The sequence below is a fragment of the Phyllostomus hastatus genome, unplaced genomic scaffold, assembly GCF_019186645.2.
Source record: "Phyllostomus hastatus isolate PE091 unplaced genomic scaffold, TTU_PhHast_1.1 phas_contig_495, whole genome shotgun sequence".
Classification (NCBI taxonomy): Eukaryota; Metazoa; Chordata; class Mammalia; order Chiroptera; family Phyllostomidae; genus Phyllostomus; species Phyllostomus hastatus.
The window spans coordinates 324,803-343,078 of record NW_025333895.1 but is presented as its reverse complement, the minus strand read 5'-3'; the positions used below and the strand labels follow the sequence as shown (position 1 = coordinate 343,078).

General features: G+C 48.8%; 1 protein-coding gene across 1 annotated transcript; it reads right to left on the bottom strand.

The window, feature by feature from the left end:
* Positions 1-12,173: 12,173 nt before the first annotated feature.
* On the bottom strand, positions 12,174-13,133 carry LOC123823609 (olfactory receptor 5C1). Its single transcript, XM_045846542.1, has one exon. It carries the CDS (start codon positions 13,131-13,133, stop codon positions 12,174-12,176), a length of 960 nt encoding a protein of 319 aa, XP_045702498.1.
* Positions 13,134-18,276: the final 5,143 nt, after the last annotated feature.

The following is an 18,276-nucleotide window of genomic DNA, read 5'->3' as shown; positions in this document are numbered from 1 at the left end:
TAGGCACGGACTTGGGGGAAGGAAAAACAAGTGTTTGTCTCTTGCAGACTGTCTCAGTAATCCTCCGGATCTCACTTTCCCCTGGAATAAGAGGCCCCCTTCAAAATAAAAATCCGGGTCTGATCAAGGTTTGCACACATTGAGTTTTTGTTACTCTAAATCCAGAAGAGTCCCCTTATCTTTGTTCTTACTTTTTAAGGCAGTGGCTTTTCAGAGTCCAGGCCAGTTGCCCTACAGAATGTCCACATTCTGATTAGCTTCCTCATTTTTTGACAAAAATGTGACCAGTAGTGATGTTATGTAGTTCTTACTGCATCAAGTAAGGGGGTGCCTGATGTCAGCTTGGCAATCCTAGGTTTAATCACCTGGTTAAGGTGGTGAATGCCGGATCTCCATGTTACGAATACTTTCCTCTTTGTAAACAGTAATCTGTGACGTGCTACCTTGGGGTTGTGTACATATCTTCCCCTCTAGTGTTAGTATCTATTGATGATCCTTACCTGAACCAAGTTACTACATTACTGATTTCCTAATTTGGTCATTTCTTTTGCATTTATAACCTGGCAGCCTTCTGCCAAGTAGAGCCTACCTCCCCTTCTCTTTCTCTCAGTGTCTGTGGACTTACAGATTTTTATAAATGCAATGTCTATTACCATCTTTTTTGTGTGTGTGTGGTGGTGGTTTTGGCCAGTAGTAATCTTTTAAAGCCAATACCTGTATCCTTTTGATTAGTCTTGGGGCCCTTCCTTTCTTTTTGGCCCGACATGTCCCAGGATCACGTGGACCAGGTTCTTTCTTTGCTTAGGACTTGGAATTAGCCGTTTTCCTAGAAGCTCTGGTTCCTTTGTGGGAATGGCATTTAGAACTGAAATCTAGGTGCTCCTGGGATATCATTGCTTCAAGGCCCTTTCTGTGAACAGAGCAGGAAAAAAAACATTGAAAAAAATAGGACTTCCGGCCAAGATGGAGGCATAGGTGGACACACTGTGCCTCCTCACACAACCAAAATTAAGGACAACAAAAATTTAGAAACAGAAAAACAACCAGAACAGACAGAAAATTGAACTGTGCAGAAGTCCTGACAACCATTCATCCAGACTGGTAAGAGGAGCAGAGTTAGTGGCTGGCGGAGAGGGGTCTCAGCAGGAAAAAGCAATGGCTGGCAGACCTGGGCACGCAGGGCGCAGGCAGCGGCTAGCAGACCCTGGTGGCAGACCCAGTGAGGCGCGCAAGACAGCAAGCTCTCCGCAGTCACACATTCACGTGTAGATAAACCAGGTGAAAACAAGCAGTGAGACAGACCTCACAACCCAGGGCCCCAGCACCAGGAAATAAAGCCTAAAAGCACTGATTGAAAACACTTGTGGAGGTTGAGGTGTTGGGAGAGACTCCCAGCCTCACAGGAGAGTTTGTTGGAGAGACCCACAGGGTCCTAGATTGTACACAAGCCCACCCACACAGGAATCAGCACCAGAAGGGCCCAGTTTGCTTGTGGGAAGCGGCAGAGGGGACTGAAATCTGACAGTGCAACAAGAGCCATTGTCCCCTCTCTGACCCCACCCCCACATATAGCGTCACAACCCAGCGACTGGGTTGTCCCACCCTGGTGACCACCTAAGGCTCCACCCCTCACTACGTAACAGGTGCGACCAGAGCCCTCCTCCCCCCCCAAAATGGTTCAAGCCAAAGAACAAATCAAAGCCTCAGAGCCAATACTTTTAAGCGACCAAGAGCTAGCCAACCTATCAGATGCACAGTTCAAAGCACTGGTAATCAGGATGCTCACAGAATTGGGTGATTTTGGTCACAAATTAGATGAAAAAATGAAGACTACACTAAGTGAAGTGAAGAAAAATGCACAGAGAACCAATAATGATGGGAAGGAAACTGGGTCTCAATGGAGTGGACCAGAAGAAAGAAAAAACATCCAATCAGAAAAGAATGAAGAAATAAGAATTCAAAAATATGAGGAGAGGCTTAGGAACCTCCAGGACATCTTGAAACGTTCCAACATCCGAATTATAGGGGTACCAGAAGGAGAAGAGGAAGAGTAACAAGTGGAAAACTTATTTGAACAAATAATAAAGGAGAACTTCCCCAATGTGGCAAAGGAAATAGACTTCCAGGAAGTCCAGGAACTTCAGAGAATCCCAAAGAAGTTGGACCCAAGGAGGAACACATCAAGGCACATCATAATTACATTACCCAAGATTAAAATGAAGGAGAGAATTCTAGAAGCAAGAAATAAGGGGACAGTCACCTACAAAGGAGTTCCCATCAGACTGTAAGCTGATTTCTCAAAGGAGACCTTACAGGCAAGAAAGGGCTGGAAAGAAGTATTTCAAGTCATGAAAGGCAAGGACCTACATCCAAGATTGCTCTATCCAGCAAAGCTTTCATTTAGAATGGAAGGGCAGATAAAATGCTTCTCAGATAAGGTCAAGTTAAAGGAGTTCATCATCACCAAGCCCTTATTCTATGAAATGTTAAAGGGATTTATCTAAGAAAAAGAAGATAAAAAATATGAACAGTAAAAAGACAGCAAACTCACAGTTATTAACAACCACACCTAAAACAAAAGCAAACTAAGCAAACAACTAGAACAGGAACAGACCCACAGAAATGGGGATCACGTGGAGGGTTATCAACAGGGGAGTGGGAGGAAGAGAGGGGGAAAAGGTGCAGAGAATAAGTAGCATAGATGGTAGGGAGAAAATAGACAGGGGGAGGGCAAGAATAGTATGAGAAATGTAGAAGCTAAAGAACTTATGACCCATGGACATGAACTAAAGGGGGGAATGTGGGTGGGAGGGGGCATGCCGGGGGGAAGGAGGTGAGGGGGGAAAATGGGACAACTGTAATAGCATAATCAATAAAATATATTTTAAAAATAGGAGTTCATGTTGATATTTCCAATGGAAACACAATTCCCTACATCCACATAGTTACTAATTTTTATTTTCATAAAATACACATAGTCCCATAATATGCTGACAATAATAAGTTTTTAACAATAATTTGCTAACCGTAACTGTGAAAAAATTTCAAGATTTCTTTGCAGTTTTTAAAAGAATTTTAGAGTGTATCCTCTTAAGCATGTATAGAGTATTGAGGGACAAAAATTTGAATTAATTTTTTTTCTGTGGTTATATTATGGACTTGATATAGAGATAGATTCATTCATTTCCACTTGGTTCAATGTTTGGGTTTGCTTTTATTCGTCTTTTTTTAATTTAACTTTTTTTTTGAGTATGTGAAACATTTACCTAGTTTGAAGTCCCCACAGTACAAGAGAAGGCTCACTCCTATCTTTATTCCCTCCAACTGAAGAATTTATTTTTGATTGTGTGACTCTCCGAGGGTAAATTCTTAGTCCCTCTGACCTGCGATTTCCCCAGCGAGGGCGAACACAGTGGCTAGCAGCTCGGAGCGCTGCTGCAAGCGTTCATTCAGTGAGCTGAAGTCCTCCGCATGGGGTGGCACGTGGTAGACAATCCTTAAATGTCGTCTGTTTATTTACTGTCCCTTCTGCACAGAGCCTTGAGTCCACCTATCAGAAAAGAGCCTTATCCAAGACCTCGGATCTCCCTTGACTGCTTGGGAAAACCCCGTTTATCCTTCAAAACTCAGTCCAGATCTCACATCCTCTCTGAACCCTGAAGTCTTCCTCGCCTCGTCAGAAAGAAGCAATCACGTCATTGCGTGTGCTCCGACAGCTTATGGTGACATTGGTTAAGGAAAGTTTGAGGGCTCAAAGCCTGGCTCTCGTGCTGGCTGTGCCTTGGTGTCCCCACCCACATAGTAGGGACAACAGTCGGTTGGAGGACGGGCCCATGAGTTACCACTGGTAAAGCGCTTAGCACTTTGCTTAATACATGGGGTCTCTCAGTAAGTGTCCGCCTGTGGTTCTCGTGCTATCATCGTGTGTTTCATGGGGAACGTGCCGTTTCCCCACAGTGATATGTGATGTCCTGGGGACTTGACCGTCCGTGTCTCCCTTTCCTGGAGGGCCATCCCATCTTCTGCCTGTGTGGTTGCCAGAGATGGATTGTAATTGTTTGTTTACATATCACACTATGAAGTCCTAGGGGACAGGGACTGTGTCACTTCTGGTCTCTAAGTTGACAGGTGTGAATGTTGCCTGCTGAAGTGGGGAAAATTCCAGAGGAGGCTGGAATTCTCTGCACTAGGGCAGAAGGCTGGCTGTTATATTGCTCTGCCAGGAATGTTACATATCTTTGATCAGAGGAGTGTTAGGTGCCTACACTCACTGAGAGCCAGATCACAAGTTGAAGTTGAATCCCAAGCCCTGCCAAAGCATTTGGAAGTACTGGTTATAACCTGTTATGACCACATGGTGGCAGCAGAGGAGAGGGAACGAATAGTTGTGTGGTTAAGTCAGTGGAGCCACAGACTGGATGGGGCCTGAGGATGATTGAAGCCTAGCAACACATGTGAGTCATTTTAGAGCATTTGTTTTTAGGAAGTAGAACTAGATTAAAAAATGAGTAACAAAGAAAACAAATAGTATTCGATAAATACAACATATATACACTTTCATATTATGGTTAGTTAAGTTGGAATGAAAAGCTGGCTGAGGAAGAGAAGAGGAAGGCAGTGGGCCCCCAGCAGTCCCCAGGTTCAGAGTCCCACCATTTACCCTCGATGACTTCTTGTCTCTCTCTCTCTCACCTGAATTAGTGAGAGTGGCAAACATATACTGAGACTCACTATGGGACGGGGTATTGTTCCAGCACTTCATAGGTATTTTCGTAGGTATTTCTCATGACAATCCCAGGGAGATGTCATTATCCTCATTTTATAGTTAAGCAATTTGCCCGAGGCCAGTCAGCCAGTGAATGGTAAAGTCAGACCTGAAACTCTGATACTCAGAGGTCAGCATTGAGGATCTTAGCTGCTTGACAGCTTCTTTTCATGGCTTGTAACGTCCTATGGACCAAAGCAACTTGTATGGCTGAACCCAGAGTCACGAGTGGCGGCCAAAGCCAAGGATTCAGGGACAGGTGCACCAGGGTGGTGTGTGTAATCTGCTAGACTCCCTGATCTTAAATCCTTGCTCCTTCTTTGGTGCTTGTAAAATACTTTGTCTCCTCCTGGCTTGCATCATAATCTGCCTTGCTGTTTATGTAGGTAAGGGCAAGAGCTGTACCTCTGGTCCTACTGCCCAGTAGAGGAGAGAGAAAAAGAGAGAGAGAGAGAGAAAGAGAGAAGAAAGAAGAGACAAAAAGGTAAAGCAGTAGGAATACAAGTAACAAAAAGGAGAACACAGGACAGACACATAGGGTAAAAGGAGTGAAGGAAACAGGACAAAATAGATGTGAATAGGATGAGTTAAGAAAGTGTCCATGGTCCATACCCTGGCTGGTGTGGCTCAGTGATTGAGTGTTGGCCTGTGAATCAAAGGGTCTCGGGTTTGATTCCCAGTCAGGGCACATGCCTGGGTTGCAGGCCAGGTCCCCAGTAGCGGGTGCATGTGAAGCAACCACACGCTGATGTTTTTCTCCCATACTTTCTCCCTTTCCCTCCCTAAAAAATAAATAAATAAAATCTTAAAAAAAAAGAGAAAGTGTCCGTGGTTCAGAGTGAGTGAAATTTCTTTCTTTATCAGCTTTGTAGAATATTGATCCACTGCTGGTATTTTATTTTTTTTTACTTTTTAAAATATATTTTATTGATTATGCTATTACAGTTGTCCCATTTTTTTCCCTCATCACTGGTATTGTAAAGCAGTCAGTTTCACACTGAGAAAGAGTCTTTCTGCTTCTGTCTGTCATGTCCAATGGCCGCATTTCCTCTGTGGCAGCCCTTGCATGCAAGATGGCCTAGGTTATAGAAATGTTCTTTGCACCCTTAAAAGGAGCAATCGGTTTGCCATTTGTGATCAGAAACTCTTTCACGAAGATCTCTCCAGTTGCTGGACTTTTGCAATGAAGGCGGCCTTACTTTATCACTTATTTTTTCTGGGTGAGGTGGTTCCCAGCGCTGCATATTATTTTGACTAAACGGAAGGGTGGAGCGTATCGATGACGGAGGGCGAGATAACCTGATTCTGAAATGGTCAGTGGCCCTTTCAGGGCACACTCTGGTGAGCGAGAGGAAGCAGGTTTCCTTGTGCAGCCCAGAGCCCTTCTGAAGAGGGACTGCAACCCCCTGAGCGTAAGCAGCCTCTCACTGGGATAAGAATGAATTCTTGGAACCACTTGGAAATGAGTCAGTCATTTGCATGCGTTTGTTTTCCTTAAGGTGTTAAAAAGTGGCCTCTTTCTATTTTGTGGGAAAAAATATCCGGGAAAACATTCTTCAGTGGATTTGTGAAGTCCTTAGTGGTCTTGCTGGGGATGGTAGGCACATTTGTCCTCTGTGCCCAGGCCAGTGTCAGGGCTACCTGCAGTAAAACAAGAGTCCAGATCTCGGAGGCGGTGGGGTGCAAATGGGGCCCAGAAACCCACAGGCCTGGTGGCCAAGGCTGCTGACTCGCCCACTGTTCCTTCTCTTTCTTGTCTTAGGGGGGTGTGGAAGTAGCTGAGGTGTCACCTGTCCCGGTGCCTGGCTCATAGCAGATGGTCAGTGACGGGTACTAACTGGAACTGAGTGGTGGTTTGTGGTGCGATGGGAAGAGCACGGTACCGAGCATCAGCAGAGCTGGGCCTGAGGCAGGCTGGTGCGACAGAGCAGGGCACACCGCTTCCTCTCCCTGAGCCCGTTTCCCCCTTTCACAGGGTGTCTCACGGGCCAGCGTGGGACCTGGCGCGCGTGTGATGCTGGCCGTGGTCAGCCTGCAGGAGGCACTGACCGTGCTGAGGCAGGGGCAGCATGCCCTGGTCGGAGGCCGAGGGCAGGAGCGAGGCTGTGCTGCAATGTGGACTTCTCAGGCCCGATAGGGTGAATGGGGCCCCTCTGAGACTCACCGGCAGCATCCGTGGCCGGGCTGGTTCTTCACCTAGAACCTCTGGGGTTCCTTTCACCCGTGGGTCATCTCCCCAGTGTCTGAGGAGAAGGCTGAAGAGTGACTAACTGGCTCAAGGCTTCCTGGCCGTGAGGACAATCACGGAGTCAGACGGCCCTGGCGCTACATGCAGGTGTAACTGTGGGCCAATCGGTTCCCTTCCCAAAGCGTCTTCCTTCCTGGGCCTCAGGTTCCCCGTCTGTAACATATCACCAGGCAATCCTCAGGACCACTTCCAGCTTGGACCTGCTGTGATTTAAAGGAAAAACAGAACAAAAGATACTGCCCAGGATGTGGACCAGAGAAGGAAGAAAACTGGAATGAAAAGATAAAACAGAGAAGATCGAAACAGCAGGTAAGAGATATCTGACCAACAGACGTTCACTTCAGGAAAGTCAGAGCGGGAAATAAACCAAAACAGGATGGGAAGGAGGGACATATCGAAGAAATAAAAATTCCAGATCTGAAGGACACACATGTTTATGTGGAAATAAGTGTGAATCCGCAGCACCCAGACCGCACCAGTTTAGAACATCGGGGCCGAGGGGAAGAGCCCACTGCCTCCCAAGGCCACGGGGTGGGGGGGACACAGGCACCCAATGCCGTTCGGACAAGACTGCCATCGAATGTTTCACCGTCAACAGCAGATGACACAGCACACTCAAGCAATAAATATCTTCAAACTCTGAAGAAAAAAACAAATGTTTTGAACCTAGAATTCCATACAAAAGCAAAATATCAATCAAATGTGACAGAAGAATAAAGATATTTTCCGACTTGCAAAAAAATGCACAAAGAACAAAAGAATCTGGATGACTCCCTGCATCCTGGAAAAACCTTCCCCTTGAAGGGAAACACTTACTGAGCACCAAGCAGACGCACGGCTCTTTTGGAGAAAGTGGTGTGGACAGACAGACAGACAGACACACCTACAAAGCACAGAGGCTTAGATCCTAAGGGTCGAGGCACCTCGTGTCGATGTCTCCGTCCTCTCCCGTCCGGGTCTTGTTGCAGAAGTCACAGACGGCTCTCCAGAGGGATTCTAGAAAGGGGAGGGGTTTTAAGACAAAGACTTGCTGAAGGGTATACTGAGGCCATCCCTGCAGAGGAGTAATCTCCTAATTTCCTTCCATGTTGTTCCTATTTAAAAAATAAAAAAAAAACACACAATCAAATAAACGCCCTCCCTGCCCTAGTATCTTCCTTTCCTTCCTCCACTGGGCAAGAAGAATCTGACCTTGGCTCCCAGGAGAGCACTGCTGGGAAGCTCACCGTCATGTCCCACCCTCCAGGAGGGAAAGAGGATCTGGGTGAGCAGACAGGACGGGCGTGGGAAGCCTGCTTATACAATGGCTTTTTGAAACTGGCCCTGCTCTGACCCGTGTCTGCATGGGTCCCAGTAAACATTCAGACACCTGGAGCCGTTTGCAGAACATCCACGTGCAATCACAAACACGATCGCGTGGGCACGCAGACCTGCGCAGCCTCGAGCTGCTCTCTGCAGCTGCACAGGCGCCAGCCCTGGCACATACAGAACTGCGGAGCCAGAGGAAGCAGACAGCGTAACCGTAGGCCCACAGACCTGCTCATCGTACACAGAATCAGGCGGCCAAATGCAGTCACGAAGTAGCCCTGAGGTTCCAGGGTGACCGTCATTCACATACCCCTGGTCACGGAGGCTCAGAGCACCACGACAGCTCCTGGGACCCGTCACACACTCTCTCTGTGCCCGTTCACGCACACCAGTCTCACCCAATTCCCTCACCGATCCCCAAATCACACCTTCCTGCACAGCCTGGGGGGCCCACGGCCTCGCCCCTTCACACACGTGGCTGCACTCACGTGAGCTCTCGACGGGTCACAGCAGGGAAGTGCCACCCCAGAGGGGCACATCCAGAGGCCCATGGTCCTCCTGCCTCAACGGCACCGGTGTGCAGTCAGTGATGGTGACGCACAACCACAGCCTCACACACGCCACGTTCTCTCACACAGTGTGACTCACGCTCACAGTCACACACAGGAGGACAGATCTACAGACCCTCGAGCCTGGACCCCAGCCCCACGTGTCCCCTGGGGCCTCCTTACATCACGGGAGGGAACAGCAGCAGGGGGCAGGGGGCAGGGGGCAGCCTGTCCCCAGGGAGTCCAGGAGGGAGTTAGCGGCCACACTTACAGGCTTTGGGGCCTGGGGAGCGCCTTACCTTCTCTCCAGAGGCGACACCCCCCTTGCCCTGGCCTTCATCCCTGGGGCAGGAGGCAGCTCGGTTCCCAGGCTTGTTACCCTTCCTCTCTAGGGCCCAATTTGATGGGGAGGGGTAGCTGGTGCGTTTTCAATTTGGGACATTTAGCAGCAAAGCTGTTGCCCCTCAGGGCTTGTGAAGGCAGGAAAGAGAAAGAGCCAACTCTGACAGAGTGGCTGGGGGCAGGGAAGCTCAGGGTCTGTAGCAGTAGTTTCTGGGGCCAGCCCTCCAGTCCCCTCTGCTTTTGCTGGCTTCCTGCAAGAAGGGTAGGGATGTGGGAGGGATTGTGCCTTGGGTGACAGGGCAATAGATATGCCTGTGTGACCGTGACTCTGTATGTGACTGGGACTGCATGTAAGGTTGTATACTTGGGTGTAGAGAGAGTGACTGTGTCGCTGTACAACCAAACATGTCTGAGCATTTCTCTGTGCATGAATGCCCCACCAGGCGCCTGGGTCTGCGGTGGAGGAGACACTGCTGGGTGTGTATCGTGGGGTTGGGGCGCTGGGGCTGCGTGTAGCATTGCAGGTGGGAGTGGCTTTGCCCGACTCACTGTCAGAACAAGCAAGAAGGCTGATTTTGAACATACGGACTTTTCAATGATTCCCTATTGCCTACTGACTCAACTCCATTCCGGCATTTGATGTCTAACCTCTGGGCTGTTGTCCCCAGTCCCAGGTCCTCCATCTTCACACTTCCCTCCCCCTCGTTCCCTCTCGAGCCAGTTACGTGGGTTTCCTGAGACTCTCCTGCACACGCTGAGCTCATTTGGCCTCCGTGCCTTCGTGTACGTTGTCCTTTGCCCATGGATGCCCCTTTCCCTCCATGCCCACCCGCGCTGCAGAGCCCGAGCGCCCCAATTGGAACCCCATCTTCTCTGCCCGGACGGCTTTTGTCTTCACTGCCTGTCTCAGTGGACAGGGAAATGCTGGTCAGGATTGGCCTCATCTCAGCTATAGCTGGGAGAACTAGAAAGAGGGATGAGGCTGGAGCTGACGGTTTTTTAAAAAAGATTTTACTTATTTGTTTTCATACAGAAGGGATGGGGAGGAGAAAGGGAGAGAAACAATGTGAGAGAGAAACATGGATCGGTTGCCTCTCATATGTGCCCCGACCTGGGGTGGAGTCTGTGACCCAGGCACCTGCCCTGACTGGGAATTGTACCCACAACCTTTCTCTTTGTGGGGCGACGCCCAGCCAACTGAGCCACACTGGTCAGAGCTGGAGCTGACGTTGGACTCTGGCCATGCTCCGCCTCCCCTTGGAAATGCCTTCAGTCTCACCCAGGGTCCATTCCTGTCCTGCGTGGGAGGGCTTCTCAGGCAGAATGCAGTGCCGTGGGCCCACGAGTGACTGAGTCAGAGAGACAATGAAAATCTGTCCAAATTGCGAACTGGGATGGATGGAAGCCCCCAGGGCACTGGGTCTGAAAGGCCCAGGGCGACTCTGGCTTGGCGTACTGTGGTCCTCTTTATCCAAGAGGTCAGGGCTGTGACAGTTGCTCTCCTAACCCCAATTCTGCCTCTGGATGTTGTTACCTGGACACAAAGCGGTTTACCCTACCTGACCCCATGCTAATGTAAGCATTCTCATAACTCTGAAACTCAAGTCCACTGGGCCAACTGCTACCCTTTAGCTTTAAGAAATATTATCCATTATCCATACTTTTAAATAATTCTTTAATTAAGTCTCCAAACATGTTGGTTTGATACTTAAAAAATGCTCTTTGTGTGCCTAATTCTCATCTGGTTCTGAACTAGGGTAACTATCATAATAACTAGACTCTGACTTAAATTTATCACAGACATTACCCACACACCAACTTAACTTAAGCCCAGTAGAACTCTAACACAAACTAATAACTTAAATTTAACGGAGCAATAAAAATGAAACCTGAACTCTAATCTTAATGAGTCCTGCACTCTAACACTAATCCTAAAATATTTCTGATACGAGTTCAAGTTTATCCAAACTCTGACTCCTAAATGTGTCCCAAATCTACTCATTAAAATCAGCCCAAATCCTAAAATTTACATAATTTTAATAGAATCCTAAATGTTCCCAATTGCTTTTATTTTTAATTTTTTTTTATTTATTGACTTGAGAAGTGGAGGGTGGGGGGAGAGACAGACAGAGAGACACTGATTTATTGTCCCACTTGCTCGCGTGCATTCATCGGTTGTTTCTTACCTGTGCCTCAACCAGAGACCCCGGGGCATAGCTGGAGGACACTCCAACTAACTGAGCTAGTGGGCCAGAGCCTCCCAATTGCTATTATATTCCAGACCTAACCCTGGCTCTACCCTAACCCTAACCTTAGTCGTAGCCATAACGTGAACCCTAATCCCAACCCTGTTCTAACTATACTGATAAATCTGATCTTTCCCTGACCTCCGCTGTAGGCCTGGACTAATCCAACCTTGACCTGACTGGGTGCTGTTCAGCCACTTCCCTGAGAGATGCAAGACACAGGTCAGTAGGGAGGGGTCTTGGCCTCACAAGTTACTCCCACTCTTTGGCATGAGTGGGTTCTGGAGAGGATCTCTTGGGGTCAAGGAGAGCAGGAACGGACTCACTGGTCATGAAGAACCTTAAAAAGACAAGAACCTAGAAACACCTGCAGTCAGCCCAGCTCTTAAATGGTATTTCTTGGAATCAGCCTCTTACAAGAACAGTGGCAAATAAACCCATGTTACTGACCTGGTAACACCGGCGAGCTTTTGAACGGTCAGCTCAGGAACAGCATTAACCTGATTTGGTTCTGGCCCTGGGTCCAGCCCTAGATCACCCCTAGGTTCCTGCCTCCCTTCTGCAAGCTTCCTTTTCTCCCCCTTTTCAGTCCCTCACATAATGGCAAGGGATACCCAAGCCAGAGGAACATCTACCTTTACCCACAGTGCAAGGGCAAGAAAGTGTCCTCTGCATCTCTGCATAGTCAGCCCCAAACAGCATCTTCAGACCCGTCTCTAGTGCCCCTGCCCAGGACAGCAGGATCGGCTCCAGGTCCTCCGGAGGGCGGCCTTGACCTCCTTGTTGCGAAGGCTGTAAATGAGTGGGTTGAGAGCTGGAATGACAAGGGTGTAGAACACAGATGCCATCTTGTCAGTGTCCAGGGCATAGCTGGAGCTGGGACGCAGGTACATGAAAATGAGGGTCCCATACAGAATGAACACGGCGGTGAGGTGGGAGCCACAGGTGGAAGCTGCTTGCCGACGGCCCTCAGCCGAGCGCATGCGGATCACAGCCCCAGCAATGAATCCGTAAGACACGACAATCGCCAGCATTGTGGTCATCTGGATGAAGCCACAGACGGCGAAGAGGAGGAGTTCATTGAGGCTGGTGTCATCACACGAGATGGCCAGCAGTGGAGGGATATCGCAGAAGAAGCTGTTGACCTCCCGGGAGCTGCAGAAGCTCAGGCGGAAGGTGAAGGTCGTGTGGATAAAGGCACTCACTGCGCCACCCATGCCTGATGCTCCCAGCAAGGTCAGGCATAGACGCCGCGACATGGCCGTTCGGTAGAGGAGAGGGTTCCCGATGGCCACGTAGCGGTCATAGGCCATGGCAGCCAACAGGCAGCACTCTGCATCAGCCAGCCCTGAAAATGCGAACATCTGGAGGACACAGGCTGTGTAAGGGATGGTGGCATGGGGCAGCAGCAGGTCCACTAGCATCTTGGGGGCGATGGCTGAGGAGTAGCAGGCATCCAGCAGGGAGAGGTTGGCCAGGAAGAAGTACATAGGCGTGTGGAGACGGGCATCCCCGCGGATCAGCAGCACCATGCCCACATTCCCCATCAGGCTCACCAGGTAGACGGGCAGGAAGACCAGGAAGAGGGTCAGGCGCAGGTCCCAGCGGTCTGTGATGCCCAGGAGGATGAACTCAGCAGGGACCACCCGGGCCCTGGTGACGTTCTCTGGAGTCATCCTGCAGGACAGAGACTGAGGAGAGACAAAGCAAGAGGGTGATGGAAGAAAGGTCATGATCACCTTGGAAGAGAAAGCACTTTGCTTTGGGAATCCGCTGCACTTGGATTTCCGTCTTAACCATGTAATAACGTCGTGTGACCTTGGACAAGCAACATAACCTCCCAAAGCTTTGTTTCTGATTCTGAGACATCACACAATCTAACATTCACAAGTGTAGGAGTCTTGTCTGTCTAATTCACCTTTGTATTCACAGTTCTGAGAACATTGCCTGGCACATAGTAGGTGCTTGATATAGATGTGTTAAATGAGTGAATGATGAATGGGATGACAGTGTCTGGCCAAGGACTGAAAGTCCCATGACCACATACACATTCTCCCCTCCAGTTTCCCGAGGGGGAAGAGAGACACTGGGATGGGCAGAAAGAGTCTGCTGCTCTAAAGGGTAACGCCTGTGCTCTTGATGTTTGCTGGGGGGGACGTCTTTCACGGGAGCAGGACCGGGGAAAGGAGAGCACAGCCGTGGCTGTGGCTGGTATCTGAGGGAGAGTGTAAGGAGTGGAAAGAACAGATGTGAATGTGTTCCTGGACCACACTCTTCTCTCTGAGCCTCAATTTTCTCATTTGTGTTAGAAGAAAGAAAAAGCTGCAAGGATTCAATGAAATAGTGTGCAAAATGCATCTCCCGCAGGGCCTGACACATAGTTGGCATTTCACAAGGGTCCAGTGAGTTAGGCTGCATTGGGCTAGGTGTCTTGGCTCAATCCTGGAAGGAAGCAACTTTAAGGCTATCAAAAGCAGTGTAACTTCCAGAACTTGGAATGTCGCTTCACACCCCTGGGCTTTTTACACTTGCTGCCTCTGCCTAGGGCCCATTTCCCCTTTTTGTGTTTGACAGAAACTATCTCTGACGTGCAGACTTCCCTGATGCATGCAAAGGAAACTCAACCTTCCCCTGCTGCACTGGAACTCACATCCATCACAGCCCTTCAACAGTCTATGGCACATATTTTTTTGTGTGCGCCTCTCCTGTGGGCTCTGAGCTCCTTGGTTCAATATTCACTCAACAAACATTCATTGAGCACTACTATGCATTATAGAATGGCTCTGTGATTCATGTTTGTACCTCTAGGGTCTGGTCTACAATCAGTACTCAACAAATACCAGTTGAGTGTATAAAACAGTGAACAGAATCTGAACACTAGCAGCATGTAGACTTGGGTTTGAGCTCAGGTTCCATCCTTCAGGGTGGGGCAAAAGTAGGTTTATGGTTGTGAACACACAAAACAGAGTTTATTCATGTATTATTACGTATTAATTATTGTATTATTTTTCTGTATGAGCAGCTGTAAACCTTCTTTTGCCCCACCCTATACTAGCACTCTGCTGGAGGGTCCTATGAGGCGATAGGTGTGTGCAGCACAGGGCCTGGAGCTGAGTACTGTATGTTTTTCCCCCTCTCTTCGTGAGAAGTTGAGATGTTTGGGACCTACTGTGCCTGGTGAAGATGATGAAGATGAAGGTCTCCCTACGGAACACAGCTGGGGTGAAAAAAATTGACAGTGTTGGTGAGGCTGTGCTGGTGGAAATGTAAACCGGGACTTTGGAGGACGGTTTGGCAGTTACTCCCCCTAACTGTGCACACCCCAGTGTCTCAGTCTGCCGGGGGTGCTGCGACAGCGCACCGTGGGCTGGGAGGGGTCAACAGTGGACAGGTATCTCTTGCAGCTCTGGGGGCTGGGATCAAGTCTGAGATCAAGGTCCCAGCAGGGCTGGGTTCTGGTGAAGGCCCACTTTCTGACTTGCTGGTGGCTGCCTTCTTGCTGTATTCCCACTTGGCAGAGAGAGTCAGAGAGCAAGCCATCTGGTCTCTTCTTACTCGGGCACTAATCTCACCATGAAGCCCCCACCCTTGTGACTGCATGACCACTCAATTACCTGCCAAAGGCCCCACTTCCAGGTACCGTCACATTGGGGGTTAGGACTCAAGACATGAATTTAGGGGGCAGGGCAGAAACACTCAGTTCCTGACACCTAGTAATTTTACTTCTTGGTGTTTACATTTGAAAACTCTCACATACACACACAAGGAGATACACACAAGGGTGCACGCACCCCTCACCTGCTTGTAATAGCCAAACGTTAGCCACACCTAAATGTTTAGTAAGGGTTCACGGGAGTTAAACAGGAATGGATTCAACTTATATGGATGCATAGGGATAAATCTCAAAAACAAATTGAGATAAAAACATAATTTGCAGAAAAATATACAGATTGATGAAAAAATACAACATTGTAATATGTTTTTATGTATAGGTACAACACATGGCTGGTTGTTCCAGCCAAAGGTAGGGCGCCTGCTAATAGGCTCCAGGGTTTCATCATCTTTGCCCATGCCCACGTCCAGAGTTGATCCTTCTTACCTGTTAAGACTCTGCTCAGGTCATTCTTCTAGGAAGCTCTACCTGAACACCGCACCACCCAACCTTTCAGGCCGGAACCTGGCTTACTGGGCTCTGTGTTATAGCCCCACTCCTGTTTCATTATTACCTTTCTAAGTGTGTCCCTCACCTAATGGAGCGTTTGGGGCCATGCCTAATTCTTCCCTCTGTCCTTGGGAATACAGGACGTTAGGGATCTTCCCCTCCTCCTTGGTGGGGTCACTGGGAGAGGGCAGAGGGCCTCCAGAGGAAGAGAAAAACGTGGGGTTCCAGCTGCACCCAGAACCCAGTTGGTGGCAACCCCTACTGTGTTTCTGTTTGTCCACACGGAAAGCCATCATTACTCACCTTCACAGGAGTGAGGAGTGGAGCCGCTTCGAGCGCCTCTCCATTGCTCCATCTGTGAAACGGGAACAGTGAGACTTCAGGGCCTTTAAATTGCTTTGAAGATTTTGGGTGCAAGGATCCCCAAACTTCAGTTAAGTAGCTGTCAGTGAGTGAGTGAGTGCACATGCGCAAAATGTGTACAGTTAACTCTCCACTGATTTCTCTGTTTCCTTATTGCCCGCAAGGAGCAATCCTGATATTCTAGGGTGTCTTTCCTTGAAGGTAAGAAGACCGAGTTCCAAAGAAGGAAGAGCTTGTTCCAAGATGTACAGCTACAAAGGGATAGAGCTCAGATTCAGCTCCAAGCCGAATTCTCTTTGTTTCTAAGCAAACACCCTATTTTAGAGCTTTCCACAGAGACCAAGCTTGTTGTTGCCCCTGCCTTGCCTCGGTCCTCTCATCTTTGGATTGAGAAAAACAGACCCGATCAGTGGTTTCCAGTCTACTCTATAGACTTCTGTCAATAGAACTACCTGTGGAGCTTCGTAAAAAAGTATTTGGTCATGCACAGTGGCCAGAAATTCTTATTCAGTAGGCCTAGAGCAGAGCTCAGAAATCTGTACCTTCAAAAATCTTCCAAGTGATTCTGATAAGCAGCTTAATTCGAGACTCCGAGCGGCAGCACTTCTCCATCTTCAGTGTGCACAGGAACCACCTCGGGCTCTGGTTAAATGCAGATCCTGTCTCAGAAGGACTGGGGAGGGGCCCGAGCGTCTGCATTTCTAACAAACCCCTAGGTGATGCTGAAGCTGCTGGTTGGGCACCACAGTTTGAGCAGCAAGAGCCTAGGTCAAATTGAACAGCGTTTCCAGCTCTGACATCTTAGGTTTCTAGCTTTCTGGAGGGTTCTCTTAGCTTCTTCCTGCTAGCTCCTCTCTCTCTGCTAAAACCTTCGTCTGACTCAGCCTTTCTCTCCCAGCTCCACTGTACTCATGAGCACATGTAAGTCTAGTGAGGCTGGCCTGGCATTTCTCAATATGTTGCTTGCTCATTTCTTATCGAGTTTATATTCTTAACTCATTCTTCCCCAGCACACAGACATTGGATATATCTTGGTCCAGACACCAGCCGCTGTCACCATGATGGTGTGTGGTTATTGGGTTGGTTGGACATACCTAGAAGGTGGAGGTGGGTGGGGAGTTTTTCTGGCAGAGTAGCTTCAGGCAAGCCTTTCGGGGGAGATAATAAGATCATGCCCTGATGCAGAAGTAGGAACAGAGGTTCTTACACTCTTCTTGGGCCCTGAGGGAATAGCCTCTTTCTGTTTTCCTCCTGACTCCTCCTTCCCTCCCCTCTCTCCTGGACTCCATAGAGACTCTTGCTCCACATCCTTTGGGGACTCCGTGACAGCTAGTGGCAGGGGAATGTCAGGGATGACTCACTCGGTGGTGCCTGGAGAGGATGCAGAAGCTTGGCTGAGTGGGTCCCCAGGTTCGCTTGGGAAAGACAGTCATGCACCTTGATGAGAGGAGTCCCTTTGGCTCACATTCCCCACCCCCATTCTTTGGGACTCAGTATTTTTGTTATGCTTTATGATCTTCTACAGAAACACATGTTCTTCTTGTGGTTTTCCTAATCCTTCACATTGTTACTCTTGCCTGACATGTCCAGCCTGTCCCTTATCTGGAGAACTCCCCCTTTTTGTTGCAGCACCCACTCAGATGTCACCTTCTGCTTGAAGCCTTCCTGCCTCTACCGCAGAGCCACTCTCTCCCTCTGCGCATCTTTTAGATGCGTATTACGTACACAGCATGAATCCAGCACGGGCAAGGAAACACGATTGCGATTGTGTCTGATGCTGCAGCAGACTGGGAGCAAGCTGAGGCCAGGGCCAGACATGAAGTCAGCACTCAGGAAATGAAATTAGAGCCCTTGCTGGGGGGCGGGGGGCAGGCGTGGCTGAGTTTTTAAAGCTCCTAGGATTGAAAACCACTTGGGACGTCCACCTAGCATTGAGAAACACCCCCAAAAAGATGGGAATGGGGTGACCCTGCAGTTAGGGATGAACGGCTCAGCCTGTGGGGAGTAGATGGTTATGGGGTGGGAAGCTGCAACGTGGAATCGCCTCATTTCTACAGTGCATCTTATGGCTAACTTGACATTCATGTTAGCAGAGTGTTCATTAATGCACCTAACTCATGCTTATTGCACTCTACCATGTGCTGAGCTTAAATTTAAGATCTTAAAGATGAACCAAAGAGCCATGGTCCCCCTTTTTCCCATGGATTTTACAGGGAGAGTCAGAATTTACTGAATACAAACACAGGGGACAGTGTTTCAGGCTGGCGTGATGAACTGTGCAAAAGCGGGCAGGT